Genomic DNA, 22,599 nt, shown 5'->3' with positions numbered 1-22,599 from the left:
GAACCAGAGCAGCCCAGGCCAGCTCAAATACAACTTAACCTAATAAGCATCGGTCATTCATTAAGCACCAGGGCAAGCTCTTAAAGGGGCTGAGTAGAATATTAAACTGCAAAGGAATATTATTATTGCACAAATGTTATTACAAGGTCGAGTGTACTAATTTCAATGCCTGGTTTGCAAATCTTCTGTTTGGTTTCCTTTGGGGCCGCCCTCTGTGACTTGACTCTTTCAGTCTCCTGCCCCTTGTTAATCTGCATCTGTCACCCACATAAGGACAATCAAGGAGAAAAAGGCCCATAAACTTAACGGGGGAATTACATTACCAAGGATATAGAGGGAATGAACAGAATCTATCTTCTGGCCAGGCAAATACACCTTTGAAAACACCATAAGCTGGCTGAGTTTCTTTAGCTGATAACTGCAAATAGCCTTTTTTTATACTGAGGGTGAGGGAGATTTTCAGAAGCTTTAAAAATTTGGTTTCCAGACTTTAAATTTCAAGCAATAAACATCAGAGAGTCAATTCTTTAAAAAGTGTGAATGGATATTTAAAATTTTGTAAAATAGTATCAGTAGCCATTTATTAAATGCCTACAATGTGGTAGGCACTCTTAGGAGACTTGGTCCACCAATACACTTAATTCTCAAAATGACCTGGTAATGTGAGGATTATGAGCTCCATTTTTCACATAAGGAATCTGGGAGCAGAGAGGTTAAGGAATTCTCCCAAAACCACACCGGCTAAATGCAGTGGAACAGAATTTGAACACAGGGCTCCTTGACGCTTATAATTTTACTAACCCTACCATGCCATACTGCCTCCCCAGCAAAATGAAACATGTCCTAGCTTTGCTGGTTTATCCTTTTCACTTCTAAGGCTCTCCCTGAAGTCAGCGGACTCCTAAATACAAGTGCCAAGCCTTCTTGATTGGGAATATGACCAAACATTTCATTGTGTTGAAAGCCCTGACAATGGCTGTACACAGGTAGGCAGAGACTCCAAGCAGTGAGAAACAGTTACCACTTTTGTTAAGAACCCTACTTCTGATGGGTGGATTTGGGTTCTCTTTGCAAGGAAATGCACCGAGTATTGTAAGAAAAGGAACAAATATTTATTAACATTCTCTCCCACGCCAGGCACTGTGCTAGGGCTCCCACATACATTGTTTTAGCCAATCCTCACCACAAATCCAAGGAACAAGTGTAATTATCACTCCCACTTCAGAAACACAGAAGTTGAGGCACAGAGGGGTAAAGTCAGACTCCGACGTTTCCAGAGAGACAATAACTACACAGCTACAGAAGCTGAAACCACAGGGCCTCTCACGTGGACCGGCCCTTGCAGGGCTCTGGGAGCTGCCCCACAGGTTTGCCTGCATGACTTTGTATGAGCTTCGGGCCTCACAAAATCTGGGTCTGCCCCTGCTGGTACCATTATTCTCAAATAACTGAACTTTTAAGAGAAATGAAGCCCTAACCTTTCCCTGTGTTGTTTACGTGACCACACACAGAGATATGTGTTTTCAGGGTCTGCTTTCTCACATTTTATATCCCAAATACAAAAGGCTAAAGACATCACATCAGAAATTAAAGAGACAATATCCCCAATATACACACATATATATATCACTGAATCTCTTTGCTGTATACCTGAAACTAACACAATATTGTAAATCAACTGGGCTTCAATTTTATAAAAGAGACAATACCCCCCATTGACCCCAATTCACTAGCAACATCACTGCTGGATGGTTTCCACAAACACATAGATTTCTTTCAGTTTCATTCCTCACTCAAAACTCTCTGCTGGTTCCTTATTCGTTATGGCATTTCACGTCTTTTTACTTTTGGTCTTTGCAGGTGCTCTTCCTTCTGCCAGAATGGTCTCCTCACCTCCCTGGTAACCTCCTGTTCCTTCTCCAGTTCTTGTCTTAACAGATCGCCCCCTCCAGGTGATTAGCCTGACCACCCCCCTTCCCCATCGAGATCAGTTAGGAACCTCGTGATTCCGTCCTCATTCCACCCTAATGCTTGTTCCCATCACAGTCCTCGTCCCCCTGTGTTGTGGTTTATTCACATGTCTGTGTCCCTCAATGGACCATAAACTTCTCAAAGGCAGGAAATGTCATACTTATCGTTAGAGACCTACAGTCTTAATGTCCAATACAAAGCAGACCTTCACCAGATGAATTCTGTTTGCATCTAAGAATCTGAAGTTACCAGTAGAACAGTTACTATTTATTGCTTTGCCTTGTGCCAGGTAATGTGCTAATTTAATTTCGTCATATATATATTTCATCGTGTATATATGTATCTCCTTTAACCGTTATTTCAGCTCTACAATATAGGAAACCACTATTATCCACATTTTAGAGGAGAAAACGAAAGTTCATAAAGGTTTAGAACGTGACTGGCCCAAGGCCCTACAGCTGATAAAGGGAACTACAGGTGGTAAAGGGAGAAACCAAGACTTTGACTCCAAGTCCAGGCTTTGAATCACTACCAACATTGCTTGAACACCCAACTGTTTCTCCTGAATTTATCTTAATCCCTGAATTGCAAAGAATATTCACACTAGCAGAAGAGACTGGACAGACCAGAAATCCAAGGCCCACAGGCTGACTGATGCCCTGGGAATTTCAAACTAGACAACCAGTTTGATTTTGAAAGTGGGAAGCAGTTGTGGATTGAGCACCGCAGGTCTGTGTTGACAGTTCCACAGCCGGTGACAAGGTCTCACTGTTTTGCCCAGATGGTTAGACCAGCACTGTTTTCAGACCAGAGACACGGGCCCGAGCCTGCTTCTCCAGATCCGCCCGCAGGGATGCCTACCTGCTTCTCCTCTCAGCGCCTTCTCTAGCCTCACGCCCTGGATCTCGGAAGCCCTCTGCCACTCCTCCACCTCTTCCAGCTGCCTCTGGATGGCCTGCAATGCCAGGATCATACGTCACGCAGGTACTTTCAACGTGCAGAGTCATGCAAGGGCGCCAATTCTGCCACCTATTTTCCAAGAGGAAGAAGCCCTTTCCCTCGTGATGCCACCTCCTCGATTAACTGGGTAAGAACCCATGAATTCCCAAAATAACTAGAACTTGACATTTCCTTTCTTTAAGTATGAAAACATAAAGCAAGGAGTCTGTGTGTAAGCTCAATTTTCCCCCAAGGAGACATTAAAACACTCCCCTTTGACCAGGCCAGTCACACAGACATGCTCTCAGGCAGAGGCTGCTGCACTGGGTGGGTGTTCCTCGTAGTTCCTGGACTCCTCGGAGCCTCGGCCTCTGACCATGGTGATGGCATAGCCATCAGAGCTACAGTCCCTACCCAGAGTAGGACAGGGTCTCCAGGGGCAAACACAGGGCACGTTTCTTCTCCCAAGAAGAACCAGCAGACACCTCCCAAGAAGCTGTTCTGGAGCAGCAGACGCAGACCAGCTCCTGGGGTTCTGGGTGTCCCTCTCCTGGTTTGTCCTGCTCTTGTCCTCAGCTACAAATCGGCAACCTATTCTTTCACTGCACCACGGGGGCTCTTTATTGTCTGTGGAAGTGCACTGTGGCTTATTACTAGCAGTTTATTAAGACGAGACAGAAATGTTTATCCCATTAAGGCACCCCCTCCATAACCTTAACCTAACCATCAAGGCACCTAGCAAGGCTTGGGATCATGACTGCGTTTGCCTTTACATGTTTATTTTCCCTACCAGCTATTTCTCGCTTGTATATTAGGAAGGAAAATGAAAGGAAAGCCTTTCTTCTGTACATTCTGTTCATCCCTGTCCATTTTCTCTGCTTTCAAACACACACTGCCAAAAGGCACATCTCTTGACAGAACAGACTTTGCACCTGGCAGACCAGGTGTGTTCAAGGAAGTGGCAGCTGTCTGGGCAGGTAGAATGTGTGTGTTCTTCCTTTCCTACCTTCCTCTAGCTCTGTCTCACACCTCTTCCTCCTTAACTCCACATCCTTCTAAGTCTCCCCTGGATTCAAAGTACAATCGCTGAGGCATCTGCAACCCGTGAAGAGGCCCAAGCGAGGGTAGCAGTGGGGAGGGGTGGGGACGGAGCAGCCACCTGGCTTCTTGTCTCAGCTGAGAGGGTTTAAGCCCCGAACATAAAATCTGAAATAGATGGGAATTCTATCTAAAACTACTTGTAATTTTATGCCCTCTTCCTCTCTGTCTCTCTTTTAAAGACAATTATATCTTTATAGATCTGTCTCTTGCTGGCACTGTGTAGAATTGCTAAAGGAAGGGAAACATTTAAATGACTTTATTACTGATTACTTTGCAATTATGGCTCTATAATTGTTATGGACTGAGTAGTGCCCCCCCACCCTGCCAAATTCATATGTTGATGTCCTAATCCCTAAAGAGACTGTGTTTGGAGATAGGGCCCTTAAGGAGGTAAATAAGGTTAAGTGAGGTCATACCAGTGGGCCCTAATCCAACAGGACTAGTGTCCTTATAAGAAAAGGAAAAGATGCCAAAATTCTCTCTCTTTCTCTCTCTTTCTCTGAATGCACACAGAAAAAAAGGTCATGTGAAGACACAGCAAGAAGGCAGCTGTCTACAAGCCAGGAAGAGAGTCCTCACCAGAAACCAATCCTGCAGGCACCTTGATCTTGGACTTCCAGCCTCCAGGACTGTGAAAGAATAAATTTCTGTGGTTTAAGCCACCCAGTCTGTGGTATGTCATTATGGCAGCTCAAGCTGATTGATATGGTGGTCATTCTTTAGAAACTAAGGATGAAAATCTCAAAGATTATACAGGACTGGTATGGGTGCTAGCAGATTAGGCCTCAAAAGGCCATCGTAATTCTTCTGTTATCACTGCCTACTGTCTGGAGTAAAAATAGAAGGAGGGGAAATTGCTGAGTTTGCCAATCCATTTCATAAAGACTTCTCATGTTCTCAGAAGGAAAAGTTGAAATGTTTCAAGAAAGCCTATTTCAGAAGTTGAGAATGGACAGAGGGAATTTATGGGAAGTTTTCCCATCCACTAGGTGAAGGGGGTGGCTCCCAAGTCAGTCACTGAGAAGAGTAAAGGAGGCTGGAGTAAGTGACTTCCTGCTTTTGTCAGAAACAAATTACAGGACTACCCAGCCTGATAAAGCAAACAACTGGAAGAAGGGATGTAGGGTATGCTGCATTAACATGAGTGGTCATTTTAAGTCCTTCTGTCCTAAAACCCAACTGTCCCCCAAGGCTAGGTTTGGGGTCCTCAGGGAGAGGGGGTGTGCCTTGACTTTCTGCTTCATTTTGCAGGTGGGCAGATCAACTTGGGCAGAAATGTTTGGAGTAAACAATCAGGCCAGGGAATCTGTAGCAGAATGCTAGATGCTTGTGTGTTCAACTAACCTTGGAATAGAGACAGCCCCAGTAGTTGTCAGCTCAGCAAAGACACTGTCAGAAAGTCAGGGGAAGGTTGTATCCTCACAGAGGACAAAACTAAGGCCACTCGTGTGTGGCACTAAGGGCCTGGGATTGTTCCCAAGGCCGTGTGTTGGCTGCTGTTCCAGCTCACTTTGCAGGACACGCGTCTGCAGATGGAAAGGCAGCTGGGAGTGGGCCAACTCAACACCTGGGCCCTCCAGGCCCCAGAGTCCCACCAGGGATTGAGTCAGAGCCTTTAGAATAGTCACAAGCCCGGTTGCTCAGAGAAGAGAGACCTATCTTTCCCCAGTGCAATACAGATTTCCAAAGGCTTCCACATCCAGATCCCCAGGATCTCAGACCCACTCACTCAGCTCAAGTTTGTTTTCTGACCTGAGCTTTGTGAAGTCTTTTCAATTCTTCTTGCTTAACCAATTGTTTTGTTGCTTTTTCTAGCCTCCTTCTTCTTCTTAGTGTCTTCCTCTCCTACAAAAACCAAGAAGAAAAAAATATGTCTTGAAAAATGAAATTGAAATGTACAAAATACCGTCACAGACTCTGCCCTCTCCAACCAAACCACTGCTTAGCTTCTAGAACAACAATGTCAACAGAACTTTCTGCAGTGATGGAAATGTTCTGTATCTAGGCATAAGATTGCCTTCCCTACTTCACTTTGCTTGTACAAATACGTCATTAATACCACTGGGTTCTCTGTGTGCCTGGGCTAGTAGAATACAGAACATTCAAAATTGAGGCATTTAAAATAGCGGTCCAGATCTTGACGGTGTCTCTTCCAGGTTTTAGATAGCAGAGAAAGGAGAAGTAGTGGTGTGGCCAGCTCCACATATTGCAAGTTTCAGGAGACTCTTCTGATTGGAGAAGCAGCAGAGAATAACGTTTGAGCACTGGGCCCAGGAGCCATGCAAAGCTGGCATTCAAACCCCAGCTGAGCCGTGTGAGCTTCGCTATGTCATACAACTTCCTGAACTTCAGCGTCCTCTTCAGAGTGATGAGAATGATTTAATGCCTACCTTGTAGGGATGTGATAAGGATTAAATGGGATAAGGTGGGTCAAGTCCTTTGCAGAATACTTAAAAAAGATATGGGATAGATATTCAGTAAATACTATGATTTTTACCATTACCAGTATGATCATTATATTATTATTATACAAATTAGCATGATTATAATTTCTTACTAAAATCTACTATTTTTCATATGTGTGTGTATGTACATAGTGTGTATGTATACATCTTACATATACAAAATAAATGTCCAACTTGGGCCGGTTTTATTATGTTTGCCTTCTCAGAGCATACACATCAATTTTCTATATTAGGGTGAGAATGAGAACATGCGAGAGACTTCTTTCTGATGCTGGCAGAAATAAATATGGAATTAAAAACTTGTTACATCTAGCCTGGTGCCTGGGCATTCAGTAGCTGTGGTTGAGCTGAATGTTTGCCCATTAAAAGGACTATAAATCCACAAGTGGGGAATAGACCTAACAGGCCTGACTCCAGGTCCATAATAGAGGTCAGAGATTTTACCTTAAAAGCAAGTGCCTTTCCAGGGCTTTATGGATCCTTGGCATTCTGCCACCCATTCCATCACTCTCCTTAGGAAAGCACCTAGCTTTCAGGGTTCAGAAAGTTTACAGATCATTGGTGAAAACATTTAGCTCAATGACGAAACTTGGTTTTTCTAAAATTCTCTGTAGGATGTAGAATCCTAAAGATCTTCATCCTTTCTTTCATCCTTGGAAGGAAATTTTGGCTCTCAGCACTCAAACTTATTCTATATCATGTCTCTATTGCTAGAGGACAACTTCCAGATTGACTGTCAACCACTGCAGAGGTTCCAGGCCATTTGGGTGAGGGAACTCCTCCTTTAAGCAGCCAGGACCTTTCTGGGAAGACTGGGTGGGGAGGGGTGTGGTGGTATTTAACAAATATCTCTTGAGCTTCCACTATACTAATCTACATAATAATTGTCAGCATTTTTTGAGTGCTATGTGCCAGACACTGTACTGACTACTTCACATGCATCATCTTATTTATTCCACAAATTACACTTATTTCACAGATAAGGAAATCAAAGCTCAGAGAAGTTAAATAACTTGCCCAAGATGACACAATCAGGAATTGGTAGAGCCAGGAGCTAAGCCCAGGTAACCTGAATCCAGTGTCCACATTTCTATTTAGTTTATTCTGCCTTTCCTGTACCAAATTCGGTGCAGATGCATCAAGGACCTCTGCTTTAAAGAAATATCAAACTTTCCCCCTAAATTAAGACCATTCAAACAATTTCAGCGAGGGATGCCTTGACAGCATTGCGCTGTCTTAGCACTTCCCAGCAGCAAAGCTGCCAAACCCCAATTGCTTTATCAAGAGTCAGCAAAGCAGAACCTAGACAGGGAAAGAAAGTCCTTTATTGCCTTTTATTAAAAGATGTGGACATAGGAAAAAAGAAGGATGATTTATTAACAAACGCTCATATAGCCTTACACTGCACCAGGCACGGTTCTCACATCCTCAGTAATGGTGATGACGATGCAGAGAAGAAAGGAAAACGTCTAAGGGCTAAGGAAGAAAAAGATGAAGGACAGAGAAAGGGAGAAATCTGGCAGGACTGAAGACAAGCTGCCTGTCTCCCTCTCTCAGATCCCGGCATTAACTTGAGGGGAGGGGGCAAAGCAAAGAGGCGAGGCTGCATATCCTGTCTCCAGTTTCCTTTGCAAAGGTTCACTTGAGCTGAGTGGGCTCTGTGCCATGTGGCTGGGGACACACCTGTATGGGGCAGAAGAGATAAAGAAACTAGAAGGGAAAACACTTCCCTCGTTCCTTCAGTGTGAGCCCTTGGGAAGTCATAAAGAAGGAACCTTTTTGCCAGCTTCCCTGCCTGAAGAGTGGGCCGTGTTGGAAGCCAGGTGAAGCGGGCAAGGTTTACCACACTGCAGGTTTATGTGATGACTGGCTCTGTTCTGGTCCAGCAGGAGACAAGGAGCTATTCGCAAGGCTTGCCCTAGGTATCATGGTCTTGCCATTTCGATGGCTTTCAGCCACTCCATTCTTTTGGTCCCCATGAGTGGCAGAATGGCTGATGCTGGGGCTTCTGCCTCATTTGAATACAGAATTAACTCAGGGTCACTCAAGGGGGTGAGAGGGTCTGTAAGGAAATCCCAGAAATCAACACGACACATAGAATTCATTGGTACTGAATGTCTAACTAATCATGGCCACCCACGGTTAGAAATCAGAAATCTCTACGTATTCTCTTGTTCTCATTCTCTCTCTCCCCAGCATGTCCCAGCTCCCTCCTGACTTACTTGCTCCAAGGTGGGCCGTGGGGAGCTGGAACCCCTGAATGACTTGAGATGATGCCAAAGCTCCTAGTGCTAGATATGGAAAAGTTGAGTTTAAGTAAATAAATTTGGTTCTCTCTTTTTCTCCGCAGATCCTTACTGCTCCAAAAAATAAACACTGCCAGAGCAGTGAACCGCTTCTGTCCGCCCAGGAAGTATATGATGTCCAGCCATTCAGCTCTTCCAGCCCCAGAGGATAAAGAAAACAATGGTGGGATTTGGTCATGGGATGTGTGTCTCCGTGTATGTAACATACAGACACATTTAAAGGCATACAATGACGTTTGTGTTTTTTAATCCATGGGTATGGGAGTTATTTAAAGGGTTCTCCAGAAATGAATGTTCAATAAGCAGAGAGAAGAACTGCCATTCCCCCGCCAGCACACGGCTAGTCAGTGGGGATCCTCAGAGCCTAGACGCAACTGCATGGTTCATTTCGTATTTCTGATTAGAATAAACATAACGTTTTCCATGCAATCTGCCTCTAGTGCTTCTTAAATGAAGCTGTGCTACCCCTAGGGAAATACACATCTGCTTGTTTTAATTTTTTCGATGGTTTGCTTGTTGGATCACCACTTTAAGAGCTGCAGTCACCAAATGGTTTCAAGTAAATACGTCTGTTTTTTCCCCCTTCCCACTTTGACATCTCTGAGAAAGGCAAGTTCCTAAAAGTTAAAAAATATATATAAAAAGGTAATTCTTAGGGTGTTCCAGGTAAAAAGAGCGGTTGCTGTCAGATGCAATGAAACGTGATCCTCCTAATGAAACTGCTGCAGCTGGAGCCCACATTGGGTCTGAAATCTGGATGGTAAACGGCCCCCGCAAGCCAAGGCCCCCTTTGGTTTGCCAAGTGTTACCTTTGACTGCAAGGAAGGCGGAGGATCGAATTCTTCATCTGCAGAGGAGGTGGCGGTGGAAGAGGTGGAAGAGACAGTCCCTGTCACCTGTGCTCTGATGGGGACGTGCTTGGGACCTGAAATGGGAACAGAACTCACTGAACTCCTAGCTTCTTCTCCTGCGTCATGACCCAAAGCCACCTCTCCTTCCTCCCTGCTACCCCCATTCTCTCCCTCCCTGCCCTCCCCTCACTGCACCTGCCATGAGCGTGAGGCGGCAGCACCTAAGGGCAACTGAAAATTTGGCCCTCTACGTTAATTACATTTCTGGGTCCCTGCCAAGAGCTTTGCAGCTCTCTTTTCATGTGAAAAAAAAAAGTATTATGCAGAAATCAATTAATTCCTTAAACACCACTTGTATGGTGTGTTGCTAGGAATGCATTCAGAGATGAAATCTATTAGTAAAATTCATGTCTGAAGTTAGCTGAGTTACCTAAATGCTTGTGTAAGGTTCGTTCTGCAGAGTAATTGAATGCAAAAAAGTCGGAGCCAGCTCTTAAACAGATCGCCCTTCTGCGGCTCACAGCATCTGGCACCCATTTTTACTACATGACATCTGCTCAGTGTAAAAGGGCTGGCGTCAGAATGTCTGGTCATAGGAAAAAAAAAAAAATCCCAAATGTAATCAGAAGCAAAAGGACTCTGAGCCTAAGGTTTTACCACATAGTCTCATGCGACATAAATATTTCATTAATTAGGGCTAAACAAATGCCAATTTTATTTTCCCAACTTGCAGATGTTATCACATCATCGAAGTGATGATTCAAATGCCAGGAAAGGCGGTTTAAGGTAGGGAGGGCTCAACAATTCAGGGCCCACGGGAGAGCTGAAGTCGAGGGGAGATGCCAACCCCTGAACAAGAGGTAGATGGTTAGAGGCAGCAAAGCGCCTGTGTTCGCTCAGATCTCTTTGTGATCTGACTGGGGACCACGTGTGATAAAGTGTTCCAGGTGCCACAGGAGACTTTTGTTCTTCTCAGCAAGAACATCTGCCCCTACACATCAACCTGATGCAGAGTTAATGATTAATATCTGGATTAACGCACCCTGAACACTGGCTATCAGAACCAGCTAGGACTCCATGACGGGAGATTTACTAATCTTTACTCTGCCGCATCAGCTTCTATCTAAAGAGAAATATGTGTTGGGTGGGGAGGGAGGAGGAGAGGCAATTCCAAGCTGACTAGCGTTCTCTCCAGCCTGCCTTTTCTTCCCCGTAATTTTCAACTATTCACCCCAGTGGGAGAGGCCAAGTTTTAAAAATTAAGGGTAATTTTAACCTCCAGGAACACATTTACATATGCTGTTATTCAAAGCAAAATAATGCAAAACATCTATATAATAACACAGCCTCTCTGGGAGAGAGAGTTAACTGTTTTCCACTTTAATTTGCCAGATGCGAACGCTCAGGTGAAGAGAAAATCAGGAGCTGCCTAAAACGGTGGAGGCATTGTTAGTGGGAAGCTGAGACTGTTTCCCAGCCCCAGCCACTAAATCACCACTGAGTACTTTAGTCACTGAGTATTCCCTTCTTAGTGTGTGAGCTTGAGGAACTAACTCCACCTCCTCAGTTTCTGGGGATCATGATGTCTAACTTGCAGAACTGTTGTAGAAGAGTAAACGTAACCAACATAAAGAGCCCAACCCAGTGCCTGGCTCACTGCAGGTGCTGAAATAAACGTCATCGCCATCATCAGCTACCTCTCCCAGACGAGGAAGCAGCAGCCATGCTTCATCACCGCCGCTGACCCCAACGAACAACACTGAGATACTAGTAAACTGCCTAATCAACCGTCATTTTATGGAGGAAGTATAATAACCTAAATTTGAAATGTTTTCTATCAAAAATAAATTTACTATTTCCACTGAATTTTATTTTGAAATCGAGGAGAAAATGTTCCCAGACATAATGCATTTCTTAAACTTCTGGCAAAGTTACATAAAGTTAAATAGTTACCCCTGAATCTCTTCCCCTTTACTCTCTTCCATCGTAGAACCATTCATTCTACTTTACTTTTCATTTGCAAGCTTAAAAAATTTGCAGCATTGTTCTACTCTGGCTACAATGGAGTGACTGATTCTGGGATTGATCTCCCACCACAAAGCACTAGAAGTCAGGATGAAATATATGAAGCAGGTGTTTCCAGACACTGGACAAGAGGCAGAACAGAACTGTGATAAAGGTGGGAACAGAGCTTACACGAGGTAAGCCCTACAATCACAGTAGCTTTCTGCCTACAGGCACTTTCCAGAACACAGTGCAGGTAGGAGGAACCTAAACAGAGCATAGCAGATTCATTGAGTTGAGAAGACAAAGGTCACCATTTGAGTGGGCTGAGGCAGTTGGAATATGTGGGGAAGAGTACTTGAGAGGAAGGAGCTATGTAGAAAACAGACTTCAGGAATAAGCATAAAAGTCAACTTGAGGGGCTTCCCTGGTGGCGCAGTGGTTGAGAGTCCGCCTGCCGATGCAGGGGACACGGGTTCGTGCCCCGGTCCGGGAAGATCCCACGTGCCGCGGAGCGGCTGGGCCCGTGAGCCATGGCCGCTGAGCCTGCGCGTCCGGAGCCTGTGCTCCGCAACGGGAGAGGCCACAACAGTGAGAGGCCCACGTACCGCAAAAAAAAAAAAGTCAACTTGAGTCTATTGCTTAATGATAAATTATAGATGCATAGAGAGAAATTGCACGAGGTTGGGCCAACAACCGCTGGAAAGTTATAGGGTAAATAATCTCTAAAGCTTTCACAAGACTAGAAAATGTTCAAGTTTTACCCAAATAGGGTAGAGCAAATGTTGGGGGCATTAGAGTGGAGACGACAGAAGAATCGCACTTGAGTAACAGGGATAAATTAGCTCTAGAGTAAAGGTCATTATAGACATAACTGAATAAGCTTAAAAACCAGCCTTGTAAGAAACAAATTGATCTGCAAGTTACTCTACTGCCTGCCAAACATTCTTTAATGCCTATATAACACTCTTGAAATGAGGAAACAAAATCTAGACACTCTAAAATGTAATATTTACAAAATCTAGCAGCCAGTAAACAGTTACTAGATACACAGAAAAGCAGGACAATGAGTCTGATAATCAAGAGAAAAATCAATCAATAAAAGCAGACTCAGAAATGATGAAATTAGCAGACAAAGATTTAAAAAGAGTTATTCTAAATGTGCTCAAGAATTGAAAAAGAAAACACGAGCAGAATAAGGACAGAAACAAAAAAATATTTTTAAAAGAACCAAATGGAACCTATAAAGATGAAAACTACAAAATCTGAAATGAAAATTTCACTGGATCAGTTTAACAACAGACTAAATACTGCAGAGGAAAATATTCAGTGAAATTAAATAATAGCAATAAAACAAAAACTATCTAAAATGAAGCACAGAGAAAAAGAGACTGAAAAAAATGAATAGAACCTCAATGACCCGTGGGACAATATCAAGTGGTCTAAAATACATGTGATTGGAGTGCCAGGAGACAGAGGGAGAATGACAGGAACAGAAAACGTAGTTGACATAAGACTGCTGAAAATCATGCAAATTTAATGAAAATTGTAAATCCACAGCTTCAAGAAGCTCAAAAACCCACAAGCAGGGTAAACGCAAAGAAAATCATAGCGAGCCTCACGATAATGAAATTGCCAAAAACCAGAGATACAGGTAAAATCTTAAAAGCAGACAGAGAAAAATGATACATTTCATACAGAGAAACAAAGATAAGAATGTCCATGGACATCCTGTCAGAACCTAAATATGCCAAGAGACAATAGAACATCATTAAAATGCTGAAAGAACAAAAAAATCTGTCAACTTGTGATTCTATGTCCAGTGAAACGACCCATTCAAAATGAAGCAAAAGGGGCTTCCCTGGTGGTCCAGTGGGTAAGACTCCACACTCCCAATGCAGGGGACCCAGGTTTGATCCCTGGTTGGGGAACTAGATCCCGCATGCACACCGCAACTAAGAGTTCAAAGGCCACAACTAAGAAATCTGCATGCCTCAATGAAGATCCCGTGTGCAGCAACTAAGACTTGCACAGACAAAATAAGTAAATAAAATAATAAATAAATATTTTAAAAAAATTCTCCTTACCTGCCTTGTTTTCTTAAAAAAAAAGGAAGCAAAAATAAAGGTTTTTGGTTTTTTTGTTTTATTGTTTTTTTTAGGAGAAAGAAGTTAGGATAATTTGTTGTTAGCTGACATGGATATAAAAAAGTCTTAAAAAGATCTGTAGTAGAAGGAATACACCAGATGGAATGAAGAGGTTCAGAAATGATAAATATAAAATAATTTTTCTTTGTGGTTCTTAATTTCTTTAAAAGACAATTGACTGTTAAATGTAAGATAGTGTGAAATAATAAGAAATATACCTACAGATCTTCCTCAGCTTACAATGGGGTTACATCCCGATAAACCCATCCGAAGTTGAAAATATCGTAAGTTGAAAACTCATTTAATACACCTAACTTACTAAATGTTGTAACGTAGCCTAGCATGCCTGAATGTGCTCAGAACACTTACATTGCCTACAGTTGGAAAAAACCATCTAAAACAAAGCCTAATTATAACAAAGGGTAGACTAGCTCATGTACTGATAGATTATTGAATACTACACTGAAAGTGAAAAACAGAATGGTCGTTTGAGTACAGAATACAGGCTGTAAGTGTATCGGTTATTTACCAGCCAGGTCTCCTGGCTGACTGCGAGCTGTGGCTCTCTGGGGAGTATGGTACCACATATTGCTTGCCTGGGAAAAGATCAAAATGCAAAATGTGAAGTATGGTTTCTAATGAATGCATATTGCTTTTGCATTACCATAAAGTCAAAAAATTTCAAATTGAACCAGTGTAAATCAGGGACTTTCTGTATTGGTCTCTGCCCCTGGCTTCTGCTAATATTTGATCTTTGACCCCAATTCCTGACAAAAAGGTCCTAAAACCCTTGGAATTTCCCAGGTGATAGGAGTTTCTTTTGTTCTAATGAGGTGGCTCTTGGTGGGCTTGTGGATGGGGACTGGTCACTAGAAAGACCAAGCCATGATTAGAAGCTTGGAACTATCATCCCTACCCCATCATCCTCTGAAGAGGGGAGAGGGGCTGTAAAATGAGTTAATAATCGATCACACCTATGTGATGAAGCCTCCATAAACATCCCTGAAGTACAGGGTTTAGAGAGCGCCCAGACTGGTGAACACATCCATGTGCTGGGAGGGTGTTGCGCCCCAGCTCCATGTGCTTGGGACCCTTCCAGACTTCACCCTATGTACTTCTTCATCAGGCTATTCATTTGTATCCTTTATCCATTTGTTATCCATTATAACAAATTAAAGTGTAAGTAGGTGTTTCCCTGAGTTCTACACCAGACTAGCAAATTATCGAACCCAAGGAAGGAACTGGGGGAACCTCTACTTATAACCAGTTGGTCAGAAGTACAGGTGACAACCTGTAAGGATATAGAAGATTTGAGCAAACACTACTAATATATTTGACCTAACTGACTGATATAAAACAACATCCTCAATAACTAGAGAATATAATTTTTTTTCAGAGCACGTGGAACATTCACTAAATTGGTGATATGCCAAGCCATAAAGCAAGTACCAACAAATTTCAAAGAACTGAAGTCATACATAGTATGTCTTCTGACAACAGTGAGGTTAAGCTAGAAATCAATTAATAAAAAATGTAAGTAGAATACTTCAAAATGATTAGAACTTAAGCAATACTTTCTAACAACCTACAGATCAAAGAAGAAATAAAAATAAATTTAAATTAACTGATGACAAAAAATATGGTATAACAAAATGAATAGAATGCAGCTAAAGTGATGATTAGAGGGGAATTTAGAGCTTTAAATGTATACATTATGCAAAAGAGAAAAGTTGAGAATTGATGCTCTAAGATCTACTTCAAGAAACTAGAAAAAGAACTACCAAATGAACCTAAGGAAACCAAAAAGGAAGACAATACTCAAGATAAGAACAGATTATGAAAGACAATAAAGACAAAGCAGAAATAAAATAGAAAATTAACAAAGCAAAATTTTTCTTCTTTAAAAAGATGAATAAAATTGATAACCTCCACGAAGAATGACTGAGAAAAAAGAGACAGAAAACACACCTACCAATACCGGGCATAAAAAGTCCTACAGTACTAAAGGAAGCTAGTAACCATAAACCATTTTATGACAATAAATTTGAAAATTTAGATTAAATGGACAAATTTATGGAAAAACATGACTTACAAAACTGACATAAGAAGAAATAGAAAATCCGAGTAGTTACATATCTAACAAAAGGAACCCTCATATACTGCTGGTGGGAATATAAATTGGTGCAGCCACAGTAGAAAACAGTGTGAAGGTTCCTCAAAAAATTAAGAATAGATCTACCATATGATCCAGTTATTCCACTTCTGGGTATTTATCCAAAGAGCACAAAACACTAATTTCAAAAGATATACACACTATGCTATGTTCATCATTATACTACATTCATCACAGATATACACACTATGCTACGTTCATCACTATGCTACGTTCATAGAGATCTGGTATAGGAGAGAATACTACTCAGCCATAAAAAAGGATGACATCTTGCCATTTGTGACAACATGGATGGACCTTGAGGATTTTATGCTAAGTGAAATAAGATGGAGAAAGACAAATACATATGAGTTCACTTATATGTGGAATACAAAAATAAATTAATTAATGAACAAATCAAATCAAACCAAATAAAAACAAACATGTGGATACAGAGAACAGAGTAATGGTTATCAGAGGGAAGAGGGTACCAGAGGGAAAAACGGGTGAAAAGGGTCAACTGTATGGTGATGGATGGGAACTAAAACTCTGGCTGTGAGCACACAGTAGTGTATATAGGAGTCAAAATATAATGCTGTACATGTTAAGCACATAATGTTATAACCAATAAAAAGAGTACCTATAAAAATAATCTACAGCAAATAGAAAGATAAGCCTTCTGATATTAGGTTAAAAAGATAATGATCTATTTATTACCACTTCTATTTAGCACTGTATAGGCGGTCCCAGGCAGTACAAGAAAGTTAAATAAAACGTATACAAACCGGAAAGGAGGATGTCAAACCGTCTTTATTTTCAGACAACATGATTATCTGCGTAGAAAATCTCACAAAAAAGCTACTAGAATAATAAGTGATTTTAGCAAGGACAATAGAAAAAGTCAATTGCGTTTCTACATATTAACAATGAGCAACTGAAAATCAAAATTAAGAAAGCCACTCCATTTACAGTAGTAACACAACAAACTGTGAAATTCTTAAGGGATACATTTAACAAAATATACACAGGAACTACACACTGAAAACTAAGAAAACCTAAATAAATTAAGAGATACTCCATCTCCATGGACTGAAAGACTCAGTAGGTATCAATTGTTCCCAAATTATTTAGAGACTAAAAACAGTCCCAATCAAAATTCCAGCAGGCTTATTTGGTAGAAATTGACTAGCTAAATTTAAAATTTTTATGGAAACACAAAAGACCTAGAATAGCCAAAATAACTTTTAAGAACAAAATTTGAGGACTCCCACTACCTGTTTGCAAGACTTACTCTAAATCTCTAGTAATCAAGAGAGTATAAGGATAAACATACAGATCAATGGAACAGAGTAGAGAGCACAGAGGTAAACCCACACGTATACAGTCAACTGATTATCTGTAAAGATGACACTGTAACACAGTGGGGGAAGAAGAGACTTTTTAACAAGTGGTGCTTTAAAAATTGGATATCTATGGGCAAAAACTTTGACTTTTATTTACTATAAGAAATTAATTAGAATTGGATTATAGACTTAAGCCCAAAAGCTAAAAACTGTAAAACTTCGGAGAGAAAACATAGGAGAAAGCCTTAGTAACTTTGGGTTTAGAAAGATTTCTTAAATCTAATTCAAATTATTTAAAAAATTAATTAATTTGACTTCATCAAATTAAAAACTGCTGTTCTTTGGATGATGAAAATGAAAAGACAATCCACTAGCTGGGAGAAAATATTTGTAAACACATATCTGATACAGGACTTATAACCAGAATTTTTATGAACTCTGACTAAATAGAGGGTTATAGTGTGTTCTCAGATCAGAAGACACAATATTCTAAAGCTATCAAATGTCTCTAAATTAATCAATTTTAAACTGTATCATTTATAACTGCACACACAAAAATTGAATACCAGGGAATATATGTAATGAAAATTGTGCAAGATCACTACAACTACAAAACACCGACAGAAATTGCAGAAGTCTTTAGGAATGTATCATGTCCAGGGATTTGAAGACTTACTATTACAAAGATGTTAATTTTCTCCAAATTTATCTCTGGAGTCAATGCAATACTAGTCATATGCCCAGAAAATATTTTTGTGGAAATTGATGAGTTGATTCTGTAAGTCATATGGAAATGCAAAAGGCCAAGAATATCAAACAATCTTGAAGAACAAAGTGGAGAATTTACTTCAGACTATGAAGATTTATTACAAAACCACATAATGAAAACAGCGTGATTCAGGTGCGAGGACAGACAAACCAGTGGAAATGAATAGAAGGTTCAAAAATGAACCTGCCTCATTAATGACAAAAGTGTCACTGCAATGAAGTGGGGGAAAGAGACGGCTTTTTAAATAAATGCTGCTGAATCAACTGGATAACAACATGGAAAAAAAATAAGCACTCACCCTACCTCACAGAATATACAAAAATCTATCCTACGTTGGTCATAGACTTAATTATGAAAGATAAAATAATAAAGCTTCTATAACAGTGTTGTACAATAGAAATCCAACATGAGCCATGTATGTCATTTATAATTTTCTAGTAGCCACATTAAAAAATGTAAAAACAGACAGATGAAATTAGTCTTAATCATATGTTTAGCTCAAATTTCAAAAATATTATCATTTCAATGTGTAATCAAATATAAAAATATTAATGAGATCTTTTACATTATTTCATTCAAACTAAGTCTTCAGAATCTGGTGCATATTTTATACTTACAGCATATCTTGTTTCTTGGTTTTTTTTTTTTCATATATAGCTCCTTTATTTGTAGAAAAGATTTGTGGAAAACAAGGTAAATTTTATAAAAATTACATGCGCTCCCAAAATGAAACTCATCACTGGTGATAAATAAGTGACTGAAGTAATAACCAGTTTACCTGGGATGATTTGCCGGGATGCTAAAGGGGAGATATTACTTGGTACAGCTCTCTATATGCACCAAAATAATAGTTACTGACCTTTGAAATTTATGGAAAGAACCATACAAATGGTTTTCAGATATAACTTTAATTTTTGGAAGTATTTGAATGGTTTTTAAAAATTTTTAAATATGTATTTATTTTTGGCTGCGTTGGGTCTTTGTTGCTGTGCGCGGGCTTTCTCTAGTTGCAGTGAGCGGGGGCTACTCTTTGTTGCGGTGAGCAGGCTTCTCATTGCGGTGGCTTTTCTTGTTACGGACCACAGGCTGCAGAGCACAGGCTTAGTAGTTGTGGTGCATGGGCTTAGCTGCTTCGCAGCATGTGGGATCTTCCCAGACCAGGGCTCAACCCCGTGTCCCCTGCATTGGCAGGTGGATTCTTAACCACTGTGCCACCAGGGAAGCCCTTGAATGGTTTTAAACATGGGCTTGAATTTGTAAACATCTACAACTTTCTCCCACAAGGACTCCCAGCCCAAGAGTAAGCTGTGGCTTAAACAAATGGGAATGTCTGTGCTGTTGAAGGCCAGTGCTACTTTCCACGGAGGGGAACATCAACCCTTTTCTGGCTTGTTAGAGCTTTCAAGGCCCTTATGTCTTTGATGCTGAGCATCTGGCCAGGGGCATTTTGTCAACCAGACAATGAGAGCTTCTTGGAATGAGTACATCTTGGTTTAGACAATACATTTTCAATAATTAAAGTGAAATGTAATCCTATCAAAAGAGAAAAGTTGAGTTGAATAGAAAAATATTTTATACAGCTTCAGTTTTAAAATTTAAATCCATTAACATAAATAAAATTAAAAATTCAATTCCTTACTCACACTAGCCCTATCTCAAGTGTGAAATAGTGGCTACCCTATTGGACAGTGCAATTCCAGAAGGTAACACACAACAGTATCTTTGTGACCTCAGGATAGGGAAGATCTCATAAACAGGATGCAAAAATCAACAACAATAAGGAAAAATATTGATAAATTTGGCTTTATTAAAATAAGTGCCTTTGTTTATCAAAAACACCTTTAGAGAGTGAAAAAGTTAGCAGAAGAGTGGGAGAAGATGTTTTATATATACATATATCTGACAAAGGACTTATATCCAGAATCTACACAGATTACAAACCAATAAGGAAAGGGCTGACTACATAATGAAAGTATGGACAAAAGACTTGAATAGAGATATCATACAAGAAAATATCTACATAAGCATGTGAACAGTAGTGCAACATCATTATCAGGTAAATGCCAATTAAAACCATAAGATACCACCACACGCCCATAAAAATGGTGACATCAACAAAACAAAACAAAACTGAAACTATGGAGTGTTCTCAAGGGTGTAGGTCAAGGGGAGTTCTCAGTTCCTGCTGGAGGGTATATACATTGGCACAACCACTTTGGAAAACCATTTGACAGTACCTACTAAAGCAAACCAATCACGCCTAACCCCAGGACCTAGCAATTCACTCCCAGGTACGTACTGACAGAGATTCTCTCTTCGCCCATACTCTAGCCAAGCTCACCTGAGCCCCCTCGACTAGACCTCAAACTTGGCCCGTAGCAACTAGGCTCTCAACACAAATAGTTTAGCCCACCCTCTTCTTCCTACACTGAAAGACTTAAACACTGGCAGTTTCTAACAGTTCAAGGCCACATCCCTAGGATGACCCCATCCCCCTTAAAGTACCTGCCTGAGAAAACTCAAGACTGACAAATGAATTTACTGTTTGTTTTAGCCAACACCTGTCTATAGGCTCCTGACCACACTTTCTTAGAGCCTTTACTAAAAAGGACTTACAACTGTCAATGCTTCTTCTGCCCCTTTGAGATGTATATGTATCTCCTACCACTCAGGAGGACCAGAAAGCCAGTCCTTTCAAATGCAATCATCAGGAAGGATAGGGCCTCAGTCTCCCAGTTTCTGGGGGAGGATAGAAGCCTAACTTCAATCACTGCCAGCTAACAGACCCAGCTGACCTAACCAGCATTTACACTAACCGACCGTGTAGAACTTTTCACTTCCCTGACTCTACTGAGACCCCACTCACCCCTCTCCCTATTCCCTCATTCTCCCTGTCAAACACCCAGCCACCTCTGGCAAAATCGAAGCTGAGTTCAGTTCATACTGAACTCTCTTACCTACTGTAACAATAAATTACTAATTAAACTCTGTCCTTACCACTTTAACTAGTATCTGGCTTTGTTTATCTTTGACAATACCCAACAGAAACACTATGTATAAGGGTGCTGAAAGCAGCATTCTTCACAATAAAAACAACTGAAAACAACCTAAGTGCCCAGCATCAGAATGCACCAGTAAAGAGTGTCATATTCATACAAGCGAATAAAATGAGGTGGCGGAAAAGAGGAAACCACTGCTACGCATATGGACATGGATACATCCCCCTTAACGTTTAGTGAAAGAAGCCAGGCACAAAAGAGCACACACTTGTATTAGTTTTCTATTGTTGTGGGAGCAGTGAACACCATAGCAGCTTACAAGAGCACCTACTGATTATCTCATAGTCATGTAGGTCAGAAGTGCAGGCCTGGCTCCACTGGGTCCTCTGCTCAGTGTCTCCCAAAGCTGCAGTCAAGGTGTCCACTGGGTTGGGGTCTCATTTGCAGCTAAGGGTTCTCTTCCAGCTCATTCAGATTGTTGGCAGAATTCAGTTCCTAGTGGTCGTAGGACACGGAGTCCGTTTTCTTGCTGGCTGTCAGCTGGTTGTAGCTCCTAGAGGCCTCCTGCTCATAAGTTCTCTCACTGCATGACAGGTTACTCCTTCGAGGCCAGCAGGACCATGTTTTTCTCATGCTTTGAATTTCTGACTTCGGGAAGGGCCCAGTCCTTGTTAAGGGCTCACCCGATTACGTTAGGCCTACCCATTTCCCTTTTGATGAACTCAAACTCAATTGTCTTGGAACTTAATTACAATTGCAAAACCCCATACCCTAAGCACAGGAGTGAGATCCACCATATTCACATTCCACCACACTCAAGAGGATGAGAGTACATAGGGCAAGAACATGGGAGGCAGGCAGCATGGGGTCCTCTCAGAATTTTGCCTACCACAAGACTAAATGATTCAAATTTATAAAGTCAAAAAATTGCAAAAATAATCTAAGATGACAGAAGTCAGATGGTATGCACTTTTGTTGGGTGGCACATATATTTGGGAAGAAGCATGAGGGAGTCTTCTGAATGCTGGTAGTGTTCTATATCTTGATCTCCAAGGTGATTACACAAATGTGCACTTTGCAAAAATTCATCAGTTTTGTACTTAATATTTGTGCATGTATTTTATACTGCAATAAATATTTTACACAAAAATTTTAAAAAAGAGGTTCTCAGGGTGCTTTGTTTAATTACATAGAGGAGCAAAAATCAGCATTAAAATTGTTGGTATAAAATTGGCACTGGTAAGTGCTTGAAGTCAGTTTATGCCCCCAAGTAAAAGACACTGAGAAGTTTATGTTTACCAATAATTGACCTGGCAAGGTGTGTTGCAAAAATGAGAAAAATTAAATTTCAGCTGGCTCTTTATTCAAGTGATCGTAAATCTGAGGTATTTCCATTTGAATAAATTTTGAAAGTTTCTCACTCTCCGTTTCAATACTGTTTTCTCTCTCCATTGCATGGAAGTGTGCAGGAAGTTAAGTGTAAAGTGAGCTCTGTGTGTGTGTGTGTGTGTGTGTGTGTGTGTGTGTGTGTATTTGTGATTGGTAGGCTGGG

At 41.0% G+C, this 22,599-nt stretch overlaps 1 protein-coding gene across 2 annotated transcripts in view; it reads right to left on the bottom strand.

Moving 5' to 3' along the window:
* Nucleotides 1–22,599, bottom strand: part of MICALCL (MICAL C-terminal like) — a 54,754-nt gene that overhangs the window by 25,444 nt on the left and 6,711 nt on the right. For both annotated transcript variants that reach the window (XM_029207070.1, XM_029207071.1), the window contains exons 3-5: nucleotides 9,592–9,707; nucleotides 5,764–5,856; nucleotides 2,833–2,926 (exon numbers count right to left, since the gene is read on the bottom strand). In XM_029207070.1, the coding sequence (XP_029062903.1) occupies nucleotides 2,833–2,926; nucleotides 5,764–5,856; nucleotides 9,592–9,707 (303 nt within the window). The remainder of the gene's footprint in view (nucleotides 1–2,832; nucleotides 2,927–5,763; nucleotides 5,857–9,591; nucleotides 9,708–22,599) is intronic.

The sequence above is a fragment of the Monodon monoceros genome, unplaced genomic scaffold (assembly GCF_005190385.1).
Source record: "Monodon monoceros isolate NGI ecotype Baffin Bay Population unplaced genomic scaffold, NGI_Narwhal_1 Super_Scaffold_7, whole genome shotgun sequence".
Classification (NCBI taxonomy): Eukaryota; Metazoa; Chordata; class Mammalia; order Artiodactyla; family Monodontidae; genus Monodon; species Monodon monoceros.
The sequence above is the reverse complement of the archived record's forward strand: the minus strand, read 5'-3'. Positions and strand labels throughout refer to the sequence as shown.